The sequence below is a fragment of the Coccinella septempunctata genome, chromosome 3, assembly GCF_907165205.1.
Source record: "Coccinella septempunctata chromosome 3, icCocSept1.1, whole genome shotgun sequence".
In the NCBI taxonomy this organism is placed as follows: domain Eukaryota; kingdom Metazoa; phylum Arthropoda; class Insecta; order Coleoptera; family Coccinellidae; genus Coccinella; species Coccinella septempunctata.
The window spans coordinates 3,923,862-3,948,639 of record NC_058191.1 but is presented as its reverse complement, the minus strand read 5'-3'; the positions used below and the strand labels follow the sequence as shown (position 1 = coordinate 3,948,639).

The following is a 24,778-nucleotide window of genomic DNA, read 5'->3' as shown; positions in this document are numbered from 1 at the left end:
TGACCCGTTAATTTCTGATTCGAGGGGAACAACTCTTTCCGTAATTGCAACCCCATAACGGGAGTGAGCACAACCAATTGGTTTTGAATAGGTATGAGGGTCATTTGAACGAAATGAGATGCGCCATCTTGTTGATGGTCTTCTGCATTCTCCGATTCTTGCACAAGGGCTGGATAGATAGCGTTCTCCGATAGATCTGAATAAATTTGTCCACTGAGATTACCATAAAAACCTGCTTAAACATTTAATTATTGGGGAAGCTGAGTATGCACCTTACGAAATAATGTTGGGTTTTCATCTGACCAATACCGACAGTTATGCCGGTTTACAATGCCGACATAACCAGATACATCGGACAATTTCCTAATACCTACTAAAGGTAGTATCCTTTGCCACATGACCTAAAACAGCCACTTCCGTCACTTCGTCTCTTTCAAGCAACGTCTTTTTGTTTTCGACTGAAACAGAAGCGTCAAATTTGGCAACCAGTTGCACAACGTAAGCAGCAGATACATTTTTTCCAGGATTTCGTTATTTTATCAAACACCCTTTCCTCTATGGAATACACCATTTTGATACTACTACAAATTTACAATCGCTTTGACACTCTTGTAACGTTCTTAAAAACTAACGATAGACTAAGGTAAATCAAAAGCATGGTCCAACTACTTTTTTGGACAAAAAGTGAGCAACATAACAACTAAATAACTTTGAAATGTGTCGGATACGAATAATATTTCGAGATAAATTCCACATTGCCTATTTCACTATTTTCGCTATTTCATTATTATCGATATTATATTATATTTATATTTTATATATTGAAGCGAAATTTTAGGGTCAGATAGTACTCGATAAGATCTACAAAATTAATTATCGCAACACCCCTCATCCGTATTCAGAATAAAGTAATTGTGCTCATCCCCGTTAGGGGTTTGAAGTTACGAGGATGTAAAAAGCGGAGAACCCTCAAACCAGACGGTCCGAGCAATTTTCCACATTTTCATAAATGCCGAAAAATCGAGCTGTTTAGTTTTCGTTGGACCCTGTATTTTATGATCAACTCATATACTTTTCTAGCGATTAGTAATGTACAGATAAATCGTTAATCATCTATTTATAATAACGAGCAATCGAATTTCAGAGTCATTCTTTTTTAACCTCACCCAAAATCCCAAAATCAAACTGAGAGCCGCGTGAAAATAGTAAATAGTTGGTGGAACAAATTCTGAAATTCAATTTGCTCCGTGAAAATGTTTCGAGCACCGTTATAACTCTTGAGTAATTCACATGTCTTTTACTTACATTTTCAAGTTTTGGGCTAATTTTAATGCCAATATTTAGTATACCCAATTAGTTTCAATCTTTTCTTTTGAAATCATTTTTGTTTTTCGAATAATTCATCACTGTTTTTCATGCAGCGTGAATTCAGCGAAAAAGTTTTTTTTCACTCTTCATATGAATATCTCAATTGGATATTTATTTATTAGCATCCATAACTTCTGGTGCCTACTCAGCACCAATACAACAAGTCATGAATTCTACCCAGTGTTATTGCTGAGTGACGGATTTTAGCTCATCTATATAATTTTTTGTTTTTATTCTGAATCCAAAACAAAACATATAAATCAAATGCGAAAATATGCACATATATAAATATTATATAATTATTGGAAGAATCATTTGATACTTGATCAATACTGAAAATTTATTCATAAAATATGAGGAGAACAATTATGAATGGGCAGAAGTGGGATACTCAGATTCTGCAAGCGTTTCGCCACAAAGAATGTGGAATATGGTCTTCTCAAAAACAGAGAATATATCTCCACGACCGAAGCAAAAAAAATGAATGCTTATGCAGCAAATGATTTTGAATCTTTTTACTATGAAAGAACGATTTCTGTAGTACTAAATATAACATTGTGAGGAAAAAGGGTTAGGTACATTGGGATTCATGAGAAGATAATATAATGGCACTTAGCACATTTACTGGATAAGGTTTTCCGTTATCAGCAATGCTCTCCTACTTTTTTTCCTTTTAAAGTAGTACAAGTTCGAAACATATCGTGAATTATATGAAATATATTGGTCATTCAGTACATCTTGAACATTAAATATGTATCAGAAATATTTCCAGGATGATACTGAGAACAAATTTGAAATTCTATTGGAGGCATTAATATTTTATTATTATGAAAAGTATTTTGTTGCCTTATAATTTTATTACATCTTTTATAAAATCAATACAAATTACCATTAATATAATCAATGAAAACACTGAGTGTTTAAAGCTGAATCTGATGAAAAGTTTTGCTCAAAAAACCTGTACCCTCCCTACTTTTATATTGCGTCAAATTTCAGAATTTCCATATCCCATTTTGAGTATACAAAATCAAAATTAATAGTATTTTATTTCCATGGAATGAGGATAGTTTTAGGTTTTATAAACATTATTAAATTGATTGGGCATATCATAATATATTATACAAAACATATTTCTACGACGAAATTTTGTTTATATTATAACGCAGAACGAACATGAGCATACAATTCATGTTTTGAATTTCAATTACTAATTTGTTCTTACGTCTAGTGGTGTAGTAGATGATTATATCCGTTCATTTACGACTCTTTATTAGCAATCGCAGGCGGTAGTTGTTCAGAACAGTGGCTATACTTGAAATCAATGATAGTATTGGGGATATTTCTCCTCAGTTCTACGGAACCTACCATTTTAATTGTCTGATTGGCATAAAATGCCAACATTGCCGTGTTACATACATTTGGATCTCTAGTTATTTGATACTCATTATTGTTTCTTATTTTTTTGTTTCCAGTGTCGACTGCGATGTAACATAGTTCATAATCTTTATATTCAATGAAAACATTTCTAACTATTCCTTCCATTTGATAATGGAACGACTCTCTTTCCAATATCCACGAACGCCAACGAGCTAAGTGATTGTCATCCGAAAAGCCAACACTTATGTGTTTTCCATCAGTTATCTCAAGACTAACTCTAGTTGGGCGTTGGAAAGCTGTGTACAATAAATTACAAGGTTTCATTCCATCAATTTCATATTTTCTTCCTTTTATAGTGAAATCACAAGAGTTGTTGTTAGAATTCAGGTTATCTAGGAATGCAGTCAGATATTCGGTGTTGGCGTTGGCACCGGCTAGTAAAAACAGAATCCAGAGGACTCCCATCATGAAGGAATAATCTGCAAATAAAAATTGATGAAAAAAATTCCAAGTTAGTTTAGTAAGTTTGCAACAAACGAACAAACTAATAAATATGTGATCCAACTTGAAATATGATTATACAGGGTGGTCTAGATCGTAACCAGGAAATTTCAACCACGTATTCTACATCAAAAATAAGCCCCAGTTTGTCATATGAACATATGTCGAGAAATGTTTCCTCTCCGAGATACGAGGTGTTGAAATTATAGAAAAAAAACGTTTGTCATTGATAACTTTCACATTGCTTGAAATATTTTTATGAAATTTGAGACATAGGTTTTGAGCATCAAGGAGCACTTTTTGCATAATATCATTTCTTTTCTATTCTACCAGTGGCGTCCGTACTGAAGCGAGACTGAATATTTTCAGAAAAAAAATGATACGCCACTGGTTTTTCCGACAATAAAAATTACCATTCAAATCCTTATTTTATTTGGAGCAAATTCGGTCTCTTGACTTTTTGCTGTACGAGACACCGTTTCCGGTTAAAAAAATAAAACACATTCTCATGCATGAAGAAATCGCCAAAATTTGATATGGTAGGTACATAATAATAATAAGACCGTAGTAAGCTTTTTATTGCTATATCAAATTTTGGCGATTTCTTCATGCATGAGAATGTGTTTTATTTTTTAACCGGAAACGGTGCTTCGTAGAGCAAAAGTCAAGAGACCGAATTTGCTCCAAATTAAATAAGGATTTAAATAGTACGTATTTTTATTGTCGGAAAAACCAGTGGCATATTATTTTTTTATCTGAAATTATTTAGTCTCGCTGTAGTACGAACGCCACTGGTAGAATAAAAAAGAAATGATATTATGCAAAAAGTGCTCCTTGACGCTCAAAACCTATGTCTCAAATTCCATAGAAATATTTCAAGCAGTGTGAAAGTTAAATGAAAAACATTTTTTTTTCTATAATTTCAACACACCGTATCTCGAAGAGGAAACATTTCTCGACATATATTTATGTGACAAACTAGGGCTTATTTTTGATGTAGAATACGTAGTTAAAATTTCTTGGTTATGATCTGGACCACCCTGTGTATTGATACTGTCATAGGAGAACCCCAAGATGATGAAGCAATAATGGTTTGATCCGGAGTTATGTGAATATGACGAATACGACGCCGAATCTGTTACTTATTCAAAAGAATTAGAATATTGATCACTATACAGGCCATCCACCGTGATACAGTCTGTATAAACATACAGAATTATTCTCTTGTGAACAGATGCTCGAAGAGGTCAATTTTATTTTGAGATGAAATTCAACATGTATACTTTATTGATGAATTTCTCCATGAGTGTGTTCAATTTCATCATAAGGGTATTGTAATAAAACACACTATAATATAGTTATTCTATTGGCTATCGATTTCGGCGTTACGCCATCATCAGGCCAGCTGAAAAATAATTAATGTTGTTTTAGACATTCTACATATGACATGATCTCTTTAAAAGTTGTCTCTCAATAAACCAAATATACTAAAATATACAACGTTTTTTCTCAAAATATTATAATTTCTAGGTTAGGTTAGAGGTATGCTCACCGTCTCTGTAGTAAATTATTGTTTTTCTTAAACAGTGCATATATTGTTCTGAAATATGTTTTTCTTGATAAAGTCTAGAAATGAAAAAGTCCACAATCAAATCGAAATGAAATTTCTATGAAATATTTTTTCGTCGTTTATTTATTGCGTCGTGAAAACTCTAGAAGGAATTTCGGAGAAGGAAAGGGGATATGGGGGCGGGGGAAGGTAGTCGATGTGTCAGTGTTATGTGGAAGGCGGGAAGTTTGAACTGATCTATGCTGAATCTATAATTTTGAAAATGTTTACGTTCCCCTCGAAATCCGAGAGGTCGTTTAATAGATGTTGGTTATTTCTATTTCTGATAATTTCATGTTGTTCAAGCAATGTAAGTTTTCCAAAATTATTTCCCTTGTGCAATATCTCCAAATTGTCCAGTGTTGTCCCATGGTGTTGTTCTGTCAAATGGTTTCCCAACGCGGAGTTTGGTCGGTTCTTTTGATGTTCGGTGAATCTTTTTCTCATGGTTCGTGTCGTCATGCCAATATAGAAACAGGGGCAATCTGAGCATGTTATTTTGTATATGCCGCTAAGTTGGTCTTTTTCAATTTCCTGTAGCAGAATCCCTTTCTCTCCTTAGAGAACACATAAATAAACAACGTGACCCCAACAATGAATATAATTTACAAGACGAAGATATAGATAACATAATGAACCTTTGCAGCCTAACCACTGAACAAAACTTTTTTGAGTTCGATAACACCATCTTTTGCATGGAAGATGGCCTTTCAATGGGTTCACCAGCCAGCGGCTTATGTGCTGATATTTACGTTAACCATGTTGAAGAAAAAATAATGAGCCTACCCTATAGCAATAAAATCATTGTTTGGAAAAGATATGTAGACGACATTTTTTGCGTTTGGGCAGGAACTGACGAGGAACTTAAAAATTTCTTCGATACCATAAATTCAAAATTCAAAATAAAGTTTACCCTTGAAAAAGCGATTAATAACTCCATCAACTTCCTAGATCTCAATATTACACTGAATGAAGACTGCTCATTTTCCTACGATATTTACAGAAAAACCACACAGACAGACACAATAATACCCTTTCACTCGTACCATGCTCCCCCAATAAAAAGAACAGTTTTCAGGTTTTTATTTAACAGACTCCTCAATATCCCACTTTCAGAAGATAATTATAGGAAAGAGCTCAAGATCATTTATCAAATCGGTGAGAATAACGAATATCCTAGAGAATTCATAGATGATGTTCTTACTTCAATAAAAAGAAAAAATGTTATTAACAAAGTATACCCCCACTATTCAGTTCAAAGACACTTCGTTTCCATTCCTTTCTACCATAAATTCAACAAAAAGTTCATTCAAATGATGAATAAATACAATTACAGCGTAGTGAACAAACGACACAAAACCTTAGAAAACTTTCTGATCAACAACAAACCAAAAATTGAAAAAGACCAACTTAGCGGCATATACAAAATAACATGCTCAGATTGCCCCTGTTTCTATATTGGCATGACGACACGAACCATGAGAAAAAGATTCACCGAACATCAAAAGAACCGACCAAACTCCGCGTTGGGAAACCATTTGACAGAACAACACCATGGGACAACACTGGACAATTTGGAGATATTGCACAAGGGAAATAATTTTGGAAAACTTACATTGCTTGAACAACATGAAATTATCAGAAATAGAAATAACCAACATCTATTAAACGACCTCTCGGATTTCGAGGGGAACGTAAACATTTTCAAAATTATAGATTCAGCATAGATCAGTTCAAACTTCCCGCCTTCCACATCACACTGACACATCGACTACCTTCCCCCGCCCCCATATCCCCTTTCCTTCTCCGAAATTCCTTCTAGAGTTTTCACGACGCAATAAATAAACGACGAAAAAATATTTCATAGAAATTTCATTTCGATTTGATTGTGGACTTTTTCATTTCTAGACTTTATCAAGAAAAACATATTTCAGAACAATATATGCACTGTTTAAGAAAAACAATAATTTACTACAGAGACGGTGAGCATACCTCTAACCTAACCTAGAAATTATAATATTTTGAGAAAAAACGTTGTATATTTTAGTATATTTGGTTTATTGAGAGACAACTTTTAAAGAGATCATGTCATATGTAGAATGTCTAAAACAACATTAATTATTTTTCAGCTGGCCTGATGATGGCGTAACGCCGAAATCGATAGCCAATAGAATAACTATATTATAGTGTGTTTTATTACAATACCCTTATGATCAACATGTATAATTGAGAGGGGAATGGTAGTTGAGTTTTTTTGAACGATTTTAACTTTTAATGCCAGTATGGCTCGCCCTTCTTTTGTGAGAATGATTTGGCATGTTACAAGAGCAAATGATCTTCATATATTCTTTATTCTGTGAATTTAAATGTTCAAATTGAGCACCATTAGCTACTTGACTTTCTTCAGTGCACATTTGCACCGATTTCTTTAAGACAGTCTGAATGTTAATTCATATTTATTTCAGTAATGGCAATGGTAACTACTACAGAAATCAGAGAAATGAATAAAGCTGAACGTTAAACATGCTTTATATGTTACGGCTAAAGATAGGTGAGCATAAACTTAAGATTAGCCGGCTAAACTTAGGTTTATATTCGAGGATCGGCTAAAGTTCGATAAAATATTCATCTGCGTCAGGTCTTTTCATCTTTTAGCTAATGTGCACATTAACCAAAATTGAACGGCTAAAAATGTATTCGATGGACACGCGGAGAGGTGATGTGTCATATGAGTGTTCGGATGGGAGAGGACGAACGCACAAGGCCACTTTTTTGTTTAAATTTTTAGAATTCAATTAGGCAAAAGAGCATCGAATGTATTGGGGTTGTATTCCATAACGACCATGCATGTGTTTTCAATTTAACATTTAACGAATTATTTTCATCTGTTTAGGAGATTAATGTTCTTCAAATCGAGCCTAATTTGTGAAAAACCATAATATGACCCCACAATAAGGAAATGAGATATTAGACATGGAAATTTTTTTTTCTGAACACGAGTATATTTTCTCTACCATTCAATAATTGGGTTCATGGAAAAATTACGAAATAGGAAATACGAAATATGAAAAAAGAACAAAAAAAACTTTGAACAGGAACATTAGTTGAAAACACTTTCTCTAGCTGATTTTGTTAAAACTTTCTTCCCGAGTCCCGAACATACGGGTTCTAAAATACGGCCTGTCGCCACCCTTGATGAATCATCCCGGGGGATACAAGTGCATTCATCGTAAAGCTTATCAGCCAAATAGTCGGGTTAACTACAAACAAGATTGGATACTTCTACTTATATTTTTCTAGAATTTGACTTTTGGTATTTTGATGAAGAAGTTCGCGGCATCATTCTTGTCTTCATTCTCTCCTTTTGCACATTTAATTCCTCTCAAATTATGAATAATAACACGATGAAAAATAATCACTAACACTACAGTTTTCCCTCACACTCAAAATAGCATGTCTTGAATTTTGTCATCAAGCGTTTAGATTTTTAGATTCGTCAATAAGAATTCGTTGAGACATAGTTGAAACAAATATATGTTCATTCTCCAATTTCTCAACTGCTTGACAGAATGATTTTCTGCTATTACAATAAGTGAAATTCATACAAAAAATGCATTGCATTGACAGTTCGATTATACTCGTATTAGTATCTCTTTACATTCTTTTAATTGCCGAAAATTTGCGTCCCTCAAGCTCTCTATACCTTTAGCCGATGGGATATGGTTACACTTAAGTTTAGCCGGCTAAAGATAGAAGAAACCAACATAAGCAAATACCCGAAGCTAAACCTAAGTTTAGCCGGCTAATCTTAAGTTTATGTTCACACCTATCTTTAGCCGTAACATATATACCAAAATCGATGCCAGCGGGTGTATGTGGACCATTGCAGAGAAAGTTAATAATTGGATTTGGTCATACTTTGATAAAATTTTCAAAGAGTAATTTTTTTATGATTTGTTAGAAAACTTATGATGAGTTTGCTGAACATGAAATTTTTCAGTCTTGATTCAGTTTCTGATTTTGCCAATTATTAGATTTGCGCTTGAAACGTCTTCATACTTGTCGGACATGGAAGTGAATGATGTGGTGTTTAACTCTACTTATATTTCCATTTCAAAATACCATTTTTAGATAGATGAAGGTTATACTGAATAAGTTCATCGTAAGAGTATGTCTGAAAAACAACTATTTCCTGATACGTATACGCATGATGATCCCTTCTTACCGGATGAAAGAAAATTAAATAAAAAACAGTCATGTCTTTATAAAATCCGCGAATTATAAAAAAGTCCTAAATGAACCTCTTGTCAATACATATGAAGAGCAATGAATGCTTCTATAACAGCCTAGTATATTATAACGTCACGACGTCATTGCAACTATTCTCGTATTTCTTCTAATTCCTATTGCGAAAAAAAATTAAATGCTGCGAATTCATCGTCTGGGATCTAAAGCTCAATCTATCCTGAAAAGTTCCTAGATCTTTCTCAGGAAGTTGAAGTGTTTATGGACGGACCGACAGAATTCAATTTGAATACAAATTATTCATCAATAAGTAGAACCCAAACGTTCGAGACCATCAGTAGCCAAACATCCCCCATGTCTCCATTACATCTATGTTTCCCTAATATGTTATCGTGCATTTAGAATTTAGTCCAACTTATATCTTTAGAGAAGAAGTACGAAACAATAAAATTGATTAATTCTGAATAAACTAAACACATTCAAAAGCCATCACATTGCTAAATAATTTAGATATGTCATATTAATTTTTGAATGGTCGTGGGGCCGTGCTGTTGATGGGTCATGACAATAATGCAATACCGATACAAAATAAGAATGAAGGAATATTATTTAGTCTGATCTTACCGAGTACTCTCAACCACAAACTACCCGAATGATGACTTATAACGAATGATTATTCACATAAATCTATTTGTGCAATTTATTATCGCTACAACATTGACATTTGGCCTCGGATCAAAGGATTTGGGAATTCCAAACAAGCGACACGCCTTCTTATAAGCTATGTGAAGCTGGCACCTTCAAATGCGAATTTTGAAACAAAAATTTCAGGGTCGCTTTTCCTTCGTAGGTCCATGTTTGTCTACCCTTTTTTTTTAATTTGTCCAGGTAACGTTCTAGAGATATCGGAAAAGAACTTTTTTCGGTTCATTTGCTGAGCAGCACCTCCAAATCGCAAAAACTTATTTTTGATGGTACAGATCGTTTGTCCAACGTAAGTCCACTTTTATCCACCAAATTTGTTTTTTTGTCCACCCACAGAACCATAGAAAACATTGAAACTTTCGGAAAGTGTAAAGCTGAAACCTCAAATACGAATTTTCAAAACCAAAATTACAGGATAGTTTGTCCATGATTGTCCACCTTTTTTTTCATTCGCCCAGGCACAATATGGAAGATATGGGGAAGAGAATTTTGTTGTGCATTTTCTGGGCAGAGCCCCCTAATAGCAATAAAGTGTTTTTAATTGTATATTCATTCATCCCAAATGGCGATAGAAATGTGGTACATATTCTGAAAGAGCAACTCTTCTAGTAATGAATCTGAGAATTTCATCCATCTACATGCAACCGTTCGATCTTGACGAATTTTTAACTGAATCCATCTTTTTCAAGATTTTTCGAAGGTCAGCTTTCGAGACGTTTATCTCTCGATAAAAGTAACAGTAGAAAAAAATGTGATACATATTCTGAAAGAGCAACTCTTCTAGTAACAAATTTGAGAATTCCATCCATTTCAGCGCAACGGTTCGGTCTTGACAAATTTACAACCGAACCAATCTGTTTCAGGATTTTTTCGAAGGTCAGCTTTCGAGTCGTTTATCTTTCAATAAAAGAAACCGTAGATAGAAATGTGAAACATATTCTGAAAGAGCAACTCTTCTAGTAATAAAGTTGAGAATAGGGAATACTCCTTCTGACGAAAATGATGTATTTTTTATGAAATATCTTTGAAACGTCGCATTTTGAAATAACCATTTCAACCGTTACCCAAAAAAAAATATTTTAAGCACTTAAAAATGAAAAATAAAAATGGGTATTTAAAGTTTAAAGCGTTCCATATGGATTGCACAAGTTGGCAACATCGACTGAAATATGCCTTGATAATAAAGGACAACAAATGCATTATCTTGATGAGATAGACAAAGATGGCTGTCTATGAAGTCTGTGATGAACGAGGAAGGTCGTAAAATTTTAAGGGATTTTTATGGCCGGTTGCAGTTGAAGCTCGCCAGTAAAAGTCCAAGAGCCAGAGCCAAAAAAAGTCTCTGAATTTATCAAGCCTGGTTTTTTCTCAGGTGATTACAATCATAATATATAATAAAATGCTGCGGTCAGTCAAGTGGATGTTAGAACATGTGCCTCTGGTGCGCGGTCAAACATGTCGTGATTACCGACATAATAAAATCAATTTATTAAGGCTGAAACTTTATAAACTTTTGTATTTTGTTATGTAAATCAAAATTATGATAGTCAGTCAGCGTCCGATCGGGACATAGCTGGTCAGTCAGCTTTAATGTGCGTAGACTGGACTGGACGTAGGACTGGAAAGCATCAAAGGATGATTAATGTCCGTAGAATGCATCAAGAATTGGAAAATTCAGTTTGCAATGCTCTTCCTGGACTGCAAACTTTGACTGGATGTGATTTTAACCCAGCTTTTTATAAGAGAGGTAAAAAAAACCTCTGCAGATAATGAAGCAAAGCGAAGATTTTCAAAAAACATTCGCTGACCTTGGACTTGTGGATGCAAGCAACCAGAATAACATGTTCAATAAGGTTCAAGAATTTGTTTGCCATTTATACGGCTTGAAAAAAATGTAATCAATTGACGAGGCAAGATTCGTTTTATTTTCACAGACGTATAAATGTTTGAGCACCACAAATGATCCATTTAAAATTAAAATAAAGAATGTAGATGGGTCGAGTATGCCACCATGCCAATCGGAATTGATGCAGCAGAGCGAGCTTAATGCTGACCGTCAAATTCCAACGGAGCTATCTCCTACAGACTACGGGTGGAAATTGGTGGATGAGAAATATGACTTTGATTGGTTCAAAGGCGACCAATGACCACAACTTGTACAATATGTCTTTATTCAACTTCTACAAGAAAATACAGGTATAGAATAGTTATTTTCCTATCAAGTGCGGGCAAGACACTTTCCGCAAGAGTTAGGAACAATATTTTTTCTACAAGCGCTTGAAATATATAAATGTATCCATTTTACGCAACATATCATATCTCATTTGATTAATTCATATATAATGACAGACGTTATTCTGCATGTCGTTACTAAGGGTTACTCATCGTTGACGTTATGTGCATAGAAACATGATAGAATTTAATTTACTCTATAATATTTGCGTGTGGGAAAAACCCCTGCTAATCCATTCCCGCACGCAAATGCGTGCGGGAAAGAAATAGCAGGCGTTTTTCCCGCACTCTTTGGGAAAGTGACTCTTTGCAACTTGGAATGCGTGCGGGAAAAAGATTGAACGCGCACGCTTGTAGAAAAATATCTTTTTCTACAAGCGTGCGCGTTCAACCGCGCACCAGAGGCACATGTTCTAACACCCACTTGACTGACCGCAGCATTTTATTGTATATTATGATTGTAATCACCTGAGAAACAACCAGGCTTAAGAAATTCAGAGACTTTTTTTTGGCTCTGGCTCTCCGTCTATAAGTACGCGCCTGTAGATCAACAGCTATTATTTTATAAACAAGCTGATCGGACATTGTTATTTTCATTGTCTTCTATGCGCTGTTGCCAAATCGTAAACTCTGCACAAAGCGATTTAAATTTTAAAACCCCATATTTAAAGTATGATTTTGATTTGTTTCCGCGGTGAATTTGAAAAAATCATGAATGAAACTCATACTTATTTAGTTTAAACTTGCATATGCAGTGATAACCCAAATTGAGGAGACTTCCCCATCCATTTCAGCGCAACGGTTCGGTCTTGATTGATTGATTGCGCGCATGTACACGGAAATGTTTGAGGGTCTAATAGAAGAATGTTCTATACGGAATTCATAAATGTCCCTCATTCACTGGAAGAAATATCTTGGGGGCCCATAATAAGTGCATTGGTCATATTCGGACCACTTCCTCTAATCAAACCACCCATTCTGCTAAAGATGTAGTGGCAGCTCACGCTTTATCAGATCTTACTAGGACTCATGCAGAAGTGGATGAGACAATTTCTGAACCATCTTAAATAAATCCCCAAATACATTGGGATCTTCTCGAGATGCAGTAAAACAGCTGGATGTGCCAAAAGTGTTCACCTCATGTAAATTTCTCAAAACAATTGTTTCATTTAAATCCTTCACAGGGCTCAACAACTTTAGAAATCTGGTTTATATCGTTAATCTCGTTATTGAAGTACACAAAGATGAAAGAAGTAAAAGATTGACTACAAGTGAAAGAATTATAATAAATTTCATCAAAATGAAATTGGATATGAATTATGTCTGTCTTGGAATATTATTCAATATTTCTAATGAAATGTGCAAACTGTGTTTTATTGAGATGGTACAAATTCTTAGTAGTGTATTTGAACCTACTATATATTTTTCTTCTTGTGATGAAAACAGAGCAAATATGGCATACTGCTTTAAAAATTCTAGGAATGGTTGTATTATTTTAGATTCCACTGAAATATTTATTCGGAGACTTAAATGCCTCAATATAAATCAAGTGTTACTGTGAAATTCACGACTGGTGATAAATTACTTTAAAATGTTATAACCCATATTGGGTAGATTTGGACTGTAGCTTGTGCTGTAACTAATTTATCTGCTCCTATATTAGGGGATAATCGGTTTTTGTAATTTTTCCTCAGTAATGTAAAGTGAGATAAGTGCAATGATAGGATAGCTGCAATCAGAAAATATTTTAATATTGATTGCACGTAACAAGATCTCATAAAATCAATACACATTATCTATGACGAAATTTGTTCATATTGTAGGTAACGCAGAATGAATTAAGCATACAATTTTTTCTCAATTTTCTATTAATAATTTGTTTATTATTGATTGTTGATTATTTCCAACATATTTACCCTTACATATATATATATAGAGCTTGGAAGAATTTTTTGCAACAAGGCTTTGATCTGAAGGACTATATAGGTACATGTTATCCTAAATAATTCGTTTTTTACTTTTTCTATACCTAAATTTTGGCCGATGGAATATAAAGACATTCTATTCTATTTTAATCGCAGGTTGTAGTTGTTCACAATAGTAACTATACTTGAAATCAATGATAGTATTGGAATTACCTCTATTCAGATCTACGGCACCTATCATTATAATTGTCTGATTGGCATAAAATGCCAACATGGCCGTGTTACATATATTTGGATTTTTAGTAGTGTGATACTCATTATTGTTTCTTATATATTCGTTTCCGGTGTCGACTGCTATGAAACATCGTTCATAATTTCCAAAATTAATATAAACATTTCTAACTATTCCTACCATTTGATAACCGAAGGACACATTTTCATATATCCACCAACGCCAACGAGCTAAGTGATTGTCATCCGAAAAGCCAACACTGATGTGTTTTCCATCAGTTATTTCCAGACTAACTCGAGTTGGGCGATGAAAGGCTGTGTACAATAGATTACAAGGCAGCATCCCAATAATTTCATATTTCTTTCCTTTTATAGTGAAATCACAAGAGTTGTTGCTTGAATTCAGTTTATCTAGGAATGCAGTAAAATATTCGGTTTTGGCGTTGACACCGGTTAGTAAAACCAGAATCCACAGGACTCTCATCATAAAGGAATAATCTGAAAAAAAGGGATGAAAAAATTCGAACTAAATGAAGTAGGATTGCAACAAACTAATATAAAATTCAACATGAATGATGATTATCTAAGTATATTTGACGAAAATACATTAGTCGCCCAATTTGTTGTTCATCCATTAGTAATTTTTAACTCGATTATAAATCAGAATGAATTTAGTCTCTTGTGAACAGATACTCGAAGAGGTCAATTTTATTTTGAAATACACCACTGTTCATGTTTTCGTGTAAGTACAATTAAGAGGGGGAGGGTAGTTGAGTTTTTTTAAAAGCAATTCTAACTTTTAGTGCCAGTATGGCTCGTCCATTTTTTGTTGAGCATGTTACAAAAGCAAATGTAGGTACTTGATATATTCATCATTCTGTGAATTTAAATGTTCAAATTGAGCACCATTAGCTACTTGACTTTCTTCAAACATAAAATAAATATACTCTGACGCACATTAGTAAAAAAAAATAAAATGCTGCGAATTCATCGTCTGAGTTCTAAAGCTCAATCTTTCCTGAAAAGTTCCTAGAGCTTTCTCAGGAAGTTGAAGTGTTGATGGACGGACCGACAGAATTCAATTTGAATACAAATTATTCATCAATAAGTCAAACCCAAACGTTCGAGACCATCAGTAGTCAAACATCCTCCATGTCTCCATTACATCTATGTTTCCCTATTAAGTAATCGTGCATTTAGAATTTAGTCCAACTTATATCTTTAGAGGAGAGAACCGAAACAATAAAATTGATCATTTCTGAATAAACTAAACACACTCAAAAGCCATCACTTGCTAAATAATTTAGATATTTCATAGTAATTTTTGAATGGTCGTGGGGCCGAGCTGTTAGTGGTTTATGACAATAATGCAATACCGTAACAGAATAAGAATGAAGAAATAATATTTAGTCTGAACTTACCGAGTACTCTCAACCACAAACTACCCGAATGATGACTTATAATGAATGATTATTTACATAAATCTATTTGTGCAATTTATTATAGCTACAACATTGACATTTGGCCTCGGATCAAAGGATTTCTAGTTAGGTCCATGCATAGATAATCATCGTGAATCATTGGGAAAATGTGGAACATATCCTATAAGTGCAACTCTTCTTATAATAGATCTCGGAATTTCATGGACCGAGGTGCAACCTCTCGGTCTTGACGAATTTTTAACTGAACCCAGCTTTTTCATGATTTTTCGAAGGTCAGCTTTCGACTCGTTTATCTCTCGATAAGAGTAACCGTATATGGTAATGTGATACATATTCTGAAAGAGCAACTTTTCTAGTAATAAACCTGAGAATTTCATTAATCTCGGCGCAACGTTTCGGTCTTGAAGAATTTTTAACTGAACCCATCTTTGTCAGGATTTTTCGAAGGTCAGCTTTCGAGTAGTTTATCTCTCAATAGGAGGAACCGTAGATGGAAATGTGATACACATTCTGAAACAGCAACTCTTTTAGTAATAAATTTGAGAACGACGTTCGAGGTTAACTCAGGTGTTCAATTTTTCCCGACGATACAGTGGCGTCCGTATATAAACTATAAGATTTTATATGTGTTTTTCACGTTGTTGATCAACATCGCATTTAGTGTCCTGTATTCTGTGCTCTTAAGGTATTTAAAGATTTCTACCTCTTCTAGAATTTCCTGTTTTAATTCTGAAAGAGAAACTTTTTTAGTAATCAATCTGAGAATTTCATCCATCTCGGCGCAACCGTTCGGTCTTGAAGAATTTTTAGCTGAACCCATATTTTTCAGGATTTTTCGAAGGTCGGCTTTCGAGTCGTTTATCTCTCAATGAAAGTAACCGTAGATGAAAATGTGATACATATTCTGAAAGAGCAGCTCTTCTAGTAATAATTCTGGAAATTTCATTCATCTCATCGCAACCGTTCGGTCTTGAAGAATTTTTAGCTGAACCCATATTTTTCAGGATTTTTCGAAGGCCAGACTTCGTCGTTTATCTCTCAATGATAGTTACCGTAGATGGAAATGTGATACATATTCTGAAGGAGCAACTCTTCTAGTAATAAATCTGAGAATTTCAACCTTCTCGGTGGAACGGTTCGATCTTGAAGAATTTTTAACTGAACCCATATTTTTCAGGATTTTTCGAAGGTCAGCTTTCGAGTCGTTTATCTCTCAATAAAAGTAACAGTAGATGGAAATGTGATATTTACTCTAACAGAGCAACTCTTCTAGTAATAAATCTAAGAATTTCATCTATCTATGTGCAACCCTACGGTGTTGTCGAATTTTCAAATAATACCATATTTTTGGGAATTTTTCGAAGGACAATTTTCGACACACTTATCTCCCAGAAAAAATCATCGTTCAGCAAAATTTGAAACATATTCCAGAAGAGCAACTATTGTAGTAATAAATCGCGGAATTTCATCGACCTCAGTACAGTCTCTCGGACTTGACGAATTTTTGAGTGATTCAATTTTCGTTGGAATTTTTGGAAGGTTAAATTCCGACATACGTATCGCCGAGAAAAGATCAGCGTGGAGCGAAATGTGATACATATTCTAACTGAGCAACTCGTCTACTGACAAAGGACCCCGCACACTCACTTAGGAAAAGCGGGTCCAGTGAATTTTCCTCATTTTTACATATTTTATTTATATCAACCTTAAGAACAATATATTAGATTTTCACGGAGGTCTTACATACGGTTTGTTCTATAGGGCGTTCCAAAATTGCAGCTACGGAAAAATGAATCTTTAAATTTTGATGATAATTCTTCTAATTTTCAAAATTTCATCATGATACCTTGGGTTCTGAATAACAAGATATCACAGATATCCAAACACCGCCCACCACGTTAAGTTTCGTTATACAGACTGTTTCATAAAGCTGTATAAGTAATTGAATGTAACTTTGTTAGTGACTTTGGGACCACCCTGAGTTTTTCAAAATATGATACCATGATGTATGTCCACCTCTGTAGGAAGTTTCATTAATGTACAAAGAACAGTTGCAAAATTATTTAGGTTTATATTCGGATTTCATACAATTTTTCTTCAAAACTTATCTGTAGTTGAGATTGCTGTCAAGAAATATAGGTTTTCATTCATTATAATTGTTATGATAGGTATTGACGGTCGGTCTTAAGGTATTTTTATTCAGGAATGTACAGGATGGACATTATTCGGTGTCACTAATCTCCTGATTTCGCTATCTCAAAATCTGTTTTTATAGAAAAACAGTATTATCATTCCAGGTTGATACCATGATGTTTAAATTCAGATTTCAACAATTTTACTTTAAAACTTATCTATAGTTTAGATTATTGTCAATTATTTGATTTTATATGAATTCTGTAGGCTACTCTGTGACCTTTCAAAATGACGTTTTGTGTGAGAAGGATAGCTTTCCTTCTGTTAAGTAGTTTTCAGTTATTTTTTTTTAATCGTTGCGACAATTATTGGTATAGAGTTATAGAAAGTTAATATGAAAAGACAGCAATGAATGCGCGAAATAGATATGCATGTTTCCTATGTGATCATGAGTTTCAATTAAATAACCTCAGAAGAATAGGTAGAGAAGATGATGTCGATAAAAGGAATCTGGCTGTTTTGAAGCGTATTCGAATTATATTTTTATGTAAATTGGTGATAATTATTATTTCAAGTAATGGTGTATATTGAACTAAAACCTGAAATACTTTTAAGTATTTATACACGAGTGAAATTTTTCACAAAGGTCGACATACTTCTATGGTATAATATTTAAAAAAACATGCATCCTTAGAGTGCTCAAAGATAAAACAACCTGGAATGATAATACTGTTTTTCTATATAAACAGATTTTGAGATAGCGAAATGAGGAGATTAGTGACACCGAATAATGTCCATCCTGTACATTCCTGAATAAAAATACCTTTAGACCGACCGTCAATACCTATCATAACAATTATAATGAATGGAAACCTATATTTCTTGACAGCAATCTCAACTACAGATAAGTTTTGAAGAAAAATTGTATGAAATCCGAATATAAACCTGAATAATTTTGCAACTGTTCTTTGTACATTAATGAAACTTCCTACAGAGGTGGACATACATCATGGTATCATATTTTGAAAAACTCAGGGTGGTCCCAAAGTCACTAACAAAGTTATATTCAATTACTTATACAGCTTTATGAAACAGTCTGTATAACGAAACTCTTAACGTGGTGGGCGGTGTTTGGATATGTGTGATATCTTGTTATTCAGAACCCAAGGCATCATGATGAAATTCTGAAAATTAGAAGAATTATCATCAAAATTTAAAGATTCATTTTTCCGTAGCTGCAATTTTGGAACGCCCTATAGAACAAAACGGATGTAAGACCTTCGTGAAAATCTGATATATTGTTCTTATTGTTGATATAAATATAATATGTGAAAATGGGGAAAATTCACTGGACCCGCTTTTCCTATGTAAGTGTGCGGGGTCCTTTCATCGAGATCGTTGAAACCTTTGAGTCTTGACGATTTCTAAACTGACCCCATCTTTTTGAGAAATGTTCGAAGGTCAACTTTCGACACACGCATCTCCCAGAAAAAATCATCATATATTTCAATCTGGATTACATAGATTCCAGGGTGAAGCCGTATACAAATGCAAAAGGAAAACCGAAAAATTGTAAGACTAAAAACAGAATATTATGATTTTCCTGCTAATGTCATGAAAAGAGGATTTCCATGTGGTGAATGAGCAGTAATTTTCAGGAGCCGAAATTTTCCATATTTCATGACTCAAAATGAAACAGGAAAACAGAAAGAAAAGTATTTTTTAGTAAAAAACAGTGGCCTCAGAATTCTTGAATTTTGTAACTCTCTTAACTTACATCAATTTCCTCCTATAGATCGTAAAAATGATTGAATACATGGACTTATTAGCTTTACTTCAGTTTCCATTTATGGGCTCAATTGAATTCATCATTATCAGGTCCCCTTAAATCCTACCTGTTATTGTTGACGGGGTTCGTTCGTCTGAGTAGTTGTCTGGATCTGGTGTACCCCAGCGCTCTAATCTTGGGCCATTTTCATTTCTGTTGTTTATTGATGATTTAATTTGTGCTGTCGACGTGATGGGGCTGCTATACACGGATGATTTTAAACCGTTTCTGAGAGTGATTTGTGTGCAAGACTGTTACAAATTACAAAGTGCGATAGAAGAATTATTGAAATGGAGGGATATTGAATCCTTCCAAGAGCAATGTCGTTTTTTTTATTCGAAAAGTTTTGTTTGATTATTCTTTGGGAAATTTCAAGCTGTTAAGATTGAAAGTTGTTAAGAATTTGGGAGTTCTGTCTGATGGTCAGATGTCATTTGTTCGCAACTAAAGACATTTTGAAAATTCCGGAACACTTTTTACTTGTTCAACAGTTCAAGTTTCAACTAAACTTGAGTATGCCTCTTTCATAAATATATAAATCGTTTGGATAAAAAGTCATCCACGTGGTTTACTAATGGACCAAAATCAGAAAGGAGCACCGGCATTGGCACATATGGATCTAAACTGAGGATCTCTAAAGCCCTGGGAAGTGAATCCTCTATTTCACAGACCGAGACACTGGCTGTTTACGTATGTGCTCAGGAGTGTCTCAAAATGAACCTCAAAGGTGCGCATATGTATATCATAATGGACAGCCAAGCCATGCTGAATCACACTGCAATAGATATCTGCTGACTTGGGAGTGCTGTAATACCATAAAGCAACTGGCCAGAGACAACAAAGTGACTCTACTATGTGAACCAGGGCACTGTGGTGTTGAAGGAAACGAGAAAGTCGATGAACTTGCAAAAAGAGCATCAAGGTTAATAGCTGTTGGACCTGAATCTTCCTGTGGGCTTGTAAAGTACCAATACAAGGCAGCGGTCCAACAAGGGGAGTTGAACAACAGATTAAACCCCTTGAGAAACACTCCTGGCTTACTCAGTCAAAGAAATTCGTGATGATTTCACCGATCTACACCACAAAACTGCGGAAGCTGTCATGAGCTGAGCTTCGGGTGATGATGGGACTGCTGACAGGGCACTGTCGGTACAAATATCATTTGTACCGTATGGGAAAGCCAGCAGATAAGATTTTTTAGGCTCTGTGGATCAGGAGCAGAAACAGCTGAACACATGGTATGCAAGGGTTTAGAGCTGGCGGACCCAAGAACCACTCATATGGAGAAACCTGTCCTGGATACTCGGCTAAGGCCCCTAAGGATGTTGTCATTTTTAACAACACCATTGACGACCTCCTTGCCTATGAATGAGTAGGGTAGAGAACAAAAGATCTACATGGTGACAGTTCCCCAAAGGCTAATCGAGTCACAACGACCCCGGTTCAAATAATAATAATAATGCCTCTTTCATAAGGCAGCCTATTTATTCCTGTTCTCCTACTTTTTTTCCACTCAGGATCGTACAAGTTCGAAACACATCGTGAATTGTAAAATATATTGGTCATTCAGTACATCTTGGACATATATGTATCACCAGGGCGATTCTGAGAACAAATTTGAAATTTTCAATCGATGCACCTCATTATATACCTTTGAGCATTCAACATTGGGTTTATACTCAATGAAAATACTAATATTTATTATTATCATTGAACTATTGTTATGCTTTGCATTGATATAATAAATAGAAACACTGAGTGTTGATTTCTAAAATTCATGAAAAATTATGCTAAAAAATCCTGTTCCCTCTCTACTTTTATATTGTACTCAGAATTCAGAATTTCCATATCAAATTTCGAGTATATAGTAATCAAAATTAATCATATTCCAAGAACTACGAATGTGTAGGTATTATACACATTAGATACAATTATCAAATTTATTGAGCATATCACAATATATACAAAAACCATAGCACATATTGGATCATATTCATAAAGAAGAAGTAAATACTTTTACTTCATTTTATTGGAATGAACTTGTACCATTTTATAGCAACTGACGAAGACAGTATTACGGTTATAGCAGAATACTCTTCTTGTATATCCATATACGACCCATTTCTACGACACAATTCGTTCATATTGTATGTAACGCAGAATGAATATTAGCATACAATTTTTGTTTCAATAATAAAATAATGTTAATAATTTGCTCTTACGTCTAGTAGGTTATTATCTCCATCATATTCACCATCCTATACCAGCAATCACAGGTTATAGTTTTTCACAACCGGAAAAATACTTGAAATCAATGATGCCATTGGAATTATTCGTCCTCAGATCTACGAAACCTATCATTTCAATGGTCTGATTGGCATAAAATGCCAACATGGCCGTGTTACATATATTTAGATCTGTAGTTATATGATACTCATTATTGTTTCTTATATTTTTGTTTCCAGTGTCGACCGCAATGAAACATTGTTCATAATATCTATAATCAATAAAAACATTTCTAACTATTCCTACCATTTGATATTGGAAGGACTCACTCTCCATTTTATTCGAACGCCAACGAGCTAAGTGATTGTCATCTGAAAAGCCAACACTGATGCGTTTTCCACGTATTTCAAGACTAACTCTAGTTCTGCGTTGAAAAGCTGTGTACAATAAATTACAAGGCAGCATTCCAACAATTCCATAATTCCTTCCTTTTATAGTGAAATCACAAGAGTTGTTGCTAGAATTCAGTTCATCTAGGAATGCAGTTAAATATTCGGGTTTGGCGCTGGCTAGTAAAACCAAAATCCACAGAATTCTCATCATGAAGGAATAATCTGAAAATAAAGGATAAAAAAAAATCGAAGTAAATGCTGTAAGATTGCAACAAACTAATATACGGGAATGTATTGATATCTAGTTAGCCTAGACCAGTTCCATGCATAAAAAAAATATTGCGTTACCATGGCAACGAACAATAACTCATTAGATGTGTCAGTGTGAAGTTTGAGGTCAAAAGAGTAAACCAGAGTAACGCAATGAATTAAAAGAAAGAAAGTGTCCACCGAAATTGCGAAAATCGAAAAATTGGAGCCATCATCAAGTACCTGTATTTAAAAGGGTTAAGAGGTAAGCAGGTTAATGAAGATATGCTTAATACCCTTGGTGATCAATGTCCTTCCTATGCGACCGTGAAAAATTGGACTGCAAGCTTCAAAACAGGTAAATATTCCATTGAAGATGATGACCAATCGGGAAGGCCAATTTCTGCGTCAGTCCCAGAAAATATCGATGCAGTTCATAACATGATTTTATCAGACCGTCGAATTGGGCTAAACCTCAATTGCAGGACAATATGTTGCTCTAAATAATACCATTGTCTTCTTATTGAGATATAGCTCACCCTCTATTCCCTATCAAGAATTCAGGGGTGATAACCTTTACACTTAAGATTGAGGAGATTTTGGCTTACAATTCTGCTAGAAACATGTCCCGCTCCGAATAAAAATTGACCTGTATTTTCTCTGAAAACATCCTTGTCGAGACATAATTGGCCTGGCAAGTTTTCAAATTGTCAGACCCTGTAACTACTTCAAGGACTCAATAAAAATTTGCAAACCATAGTATTCATCTAGAGGGTAAAGTGATCTTGAAGTGTTTACAGACGGATCGACAGAATTCAATTTGCATACGAATTATTCATCAATAAGCAATAAGTCAAACTCAAACGTTCGAGACCATCAGTAGCCAAACATCCCCCATGTCTCCATTACATCTGTGTTTCCCTGTAATGTTGTAATGCATTTAGAATTTAGTCCAACATATATCTTTAGAGGAGAGGAACGAAACAATAAAATCGATTGATACTGCATGAACTAAACACCTGAAAAAGCGATAACATTGCGTAATAATTCAGATGTATCTTCTGAAACTCTTTAGGGTTTCCACTCCCAGTCTCTGAAACAAAATCAATTAAAAAATTGAAATAATTTATTTGCTCCTGCGATCGAATTCCGAAAAAAGACACACACTAATAGATATTTGAATTTTTATTCCAATCATCAAGCGAGTGTCAAAATGGGAGTTATTAAATCACTTTATGATAGTGCTTTTGTCTACACCTGAAATTAGAAAAAATGAAATTGACTTCATTAAAAAATTTCTCAGGGATAATATAGTATAGAGAAATTAATAGATTGCAGATGGCAGATCAGTCCACATGATGGATTAAAACAACACTAAAATTTAAATGACAGAACCGGATCATTATAAACGCAAAATTGAAGATTTCACGTGTATTTTGTTGGATCAAAATAATAATTTAGCCAATTGTTCCATAGGAATAGATCGTATTTGGATTGATTTACTGAGGAAGGAACTGACATCCGGTAATCTCAAAATTGAATGAATCAATGTTTCCGTGAATTGACAAATTATTGTTAGTTGAGAAACTACAATTCAGGAGAATTAGTCTGATGAAGGAGTCTAATATAGACTCCGAAACGTTAGGAAGTTAGCATTTTAAAGTTCTATATTTCGTTTATAGTCAAGCAACAATTTTTCTGATTTGCTCCTGACAAATTAGTGCAAGAATTTACACAGGAGCAAATCAATTATTCAATTTTTTTTAGACTGAATTTCAATCGATATCTAATTTAGATGTGTCATATTTATCTTTGAATGGTCATGGTGCCGCGCCGTTTGTGTGTTATGACAATAATGTAATAACGTTAGAAAATAAGAATGAAGAAATATGATTTAGTGTGACCTTACCGAGTACTCTCGACCACAAACTACTCGAATGATGACTTATAATGAATGATTCTTTATAATCATATATTTGCTAAATTTATTTTATCGCTACAACATTCACATTTCGTCTCGGATCAAAGGATTTCTAGATAGGACCAACTTTATTTATACAGTGTGTCAATTTCAAATGGTACCACCCTTAATATCGTTTTTTCTTTTTCAAAAATGCCGCACATTTTACCCTCTCTTTTATTACTTCCGAAAAGTTGCGATAGAACATAAAAATAATGACGAATTTGGTAGTGGTAGTAGGCAATTATTTATGATTTTTTCAAGTAGGCTACTATACTATACTTTACTTATTTCAAAAGAGGTACGAACGTTGGTCTGTATTATTTTCACGGTAGCAGTATACCAATTAATGATG

General features: G+C 34.3%; 3 protein-coding genes and 1 long non-coding RNA gene across 4 annotated transcripts; 1 reads left to right on the top strand and 3 right to left on the bottom strand.

The window, feature by feature from the left end:
- Positions 1–2,461: 2,461 nt before the first annotated feature.
- LOC123310561 lies at positions 2,462–9,879 on the bottom strand. Its single transcript, XM_044894079.1, has 2 exons — positions 9,725–9,879; positions 2,462–3,224 (listed from the first exon to the last, which is right to left on the bottom strand). Exon 2 carries the CDS (start codon positions 3,211–3,213, stop codon positions 2,626–2,628), a length of 588 nt encoding a protein of 195 aa, XP_044750014.1. The 5' UTR covers positions 3,214–3,224; positions 9,725–9,879; the 3' UTR covers positions 2,462–2,625.
- On the top strand, positions 5,409–7,065 carry LOC123310559. Its single transcript, XM_044894077.1, has 2 exons — positions 5,409–6,837; positions 6,985–7,065. The coding sequence occupies exon 1, from the start codon at positions 5,488–5,490 to the stop codon at positions 6,580–6,582; it is 1,095 nt and encodes a 364-aa protein (XP_044750012.1). The 5' UTR covers positions 5,409–5,487; the 3' UTR covers positions 6,583–6,837; positions 6,985–7,065.
- Positions 9,880–13,884: 4,005 nt separating the features above from the next.
- LOC123310562 lies at positions 13,885–24,400 on the bottom strand. The gene is made up of 2 exons (XM_044894080.1): positions 24,373–24,400; positions 13,885–14,691 (listed from the first exon to the last, which is right to left on the bottom strand). The coding sequence occupies exon 2, from the start codon at positions 14,678–14,680 to the stop codon at positions 14,099–14,101; it is 582 nt and encodes a 193-aa protein (XP_044750015.1). The 5' UTR covers positions 14,681–14,691; positions 24,373–24,400; the 3' UTR covers positions 13,885–14,098.
- Positions 21,139–22,627, bottom strand: LOC123310566. Its single transcript, XR_006537376.1, has 2 exons — positions 22,152–22,627; positions 21,139–22,093 (listed from the first exon to the last, which is right to left on the bottom strand). It is a non-coding gene; the product is annotated as an uncharacterized LOC123310566 (long non-coding RNA).
- Positions 24,401–24,778: the final 378 nt, after the last annotated feature.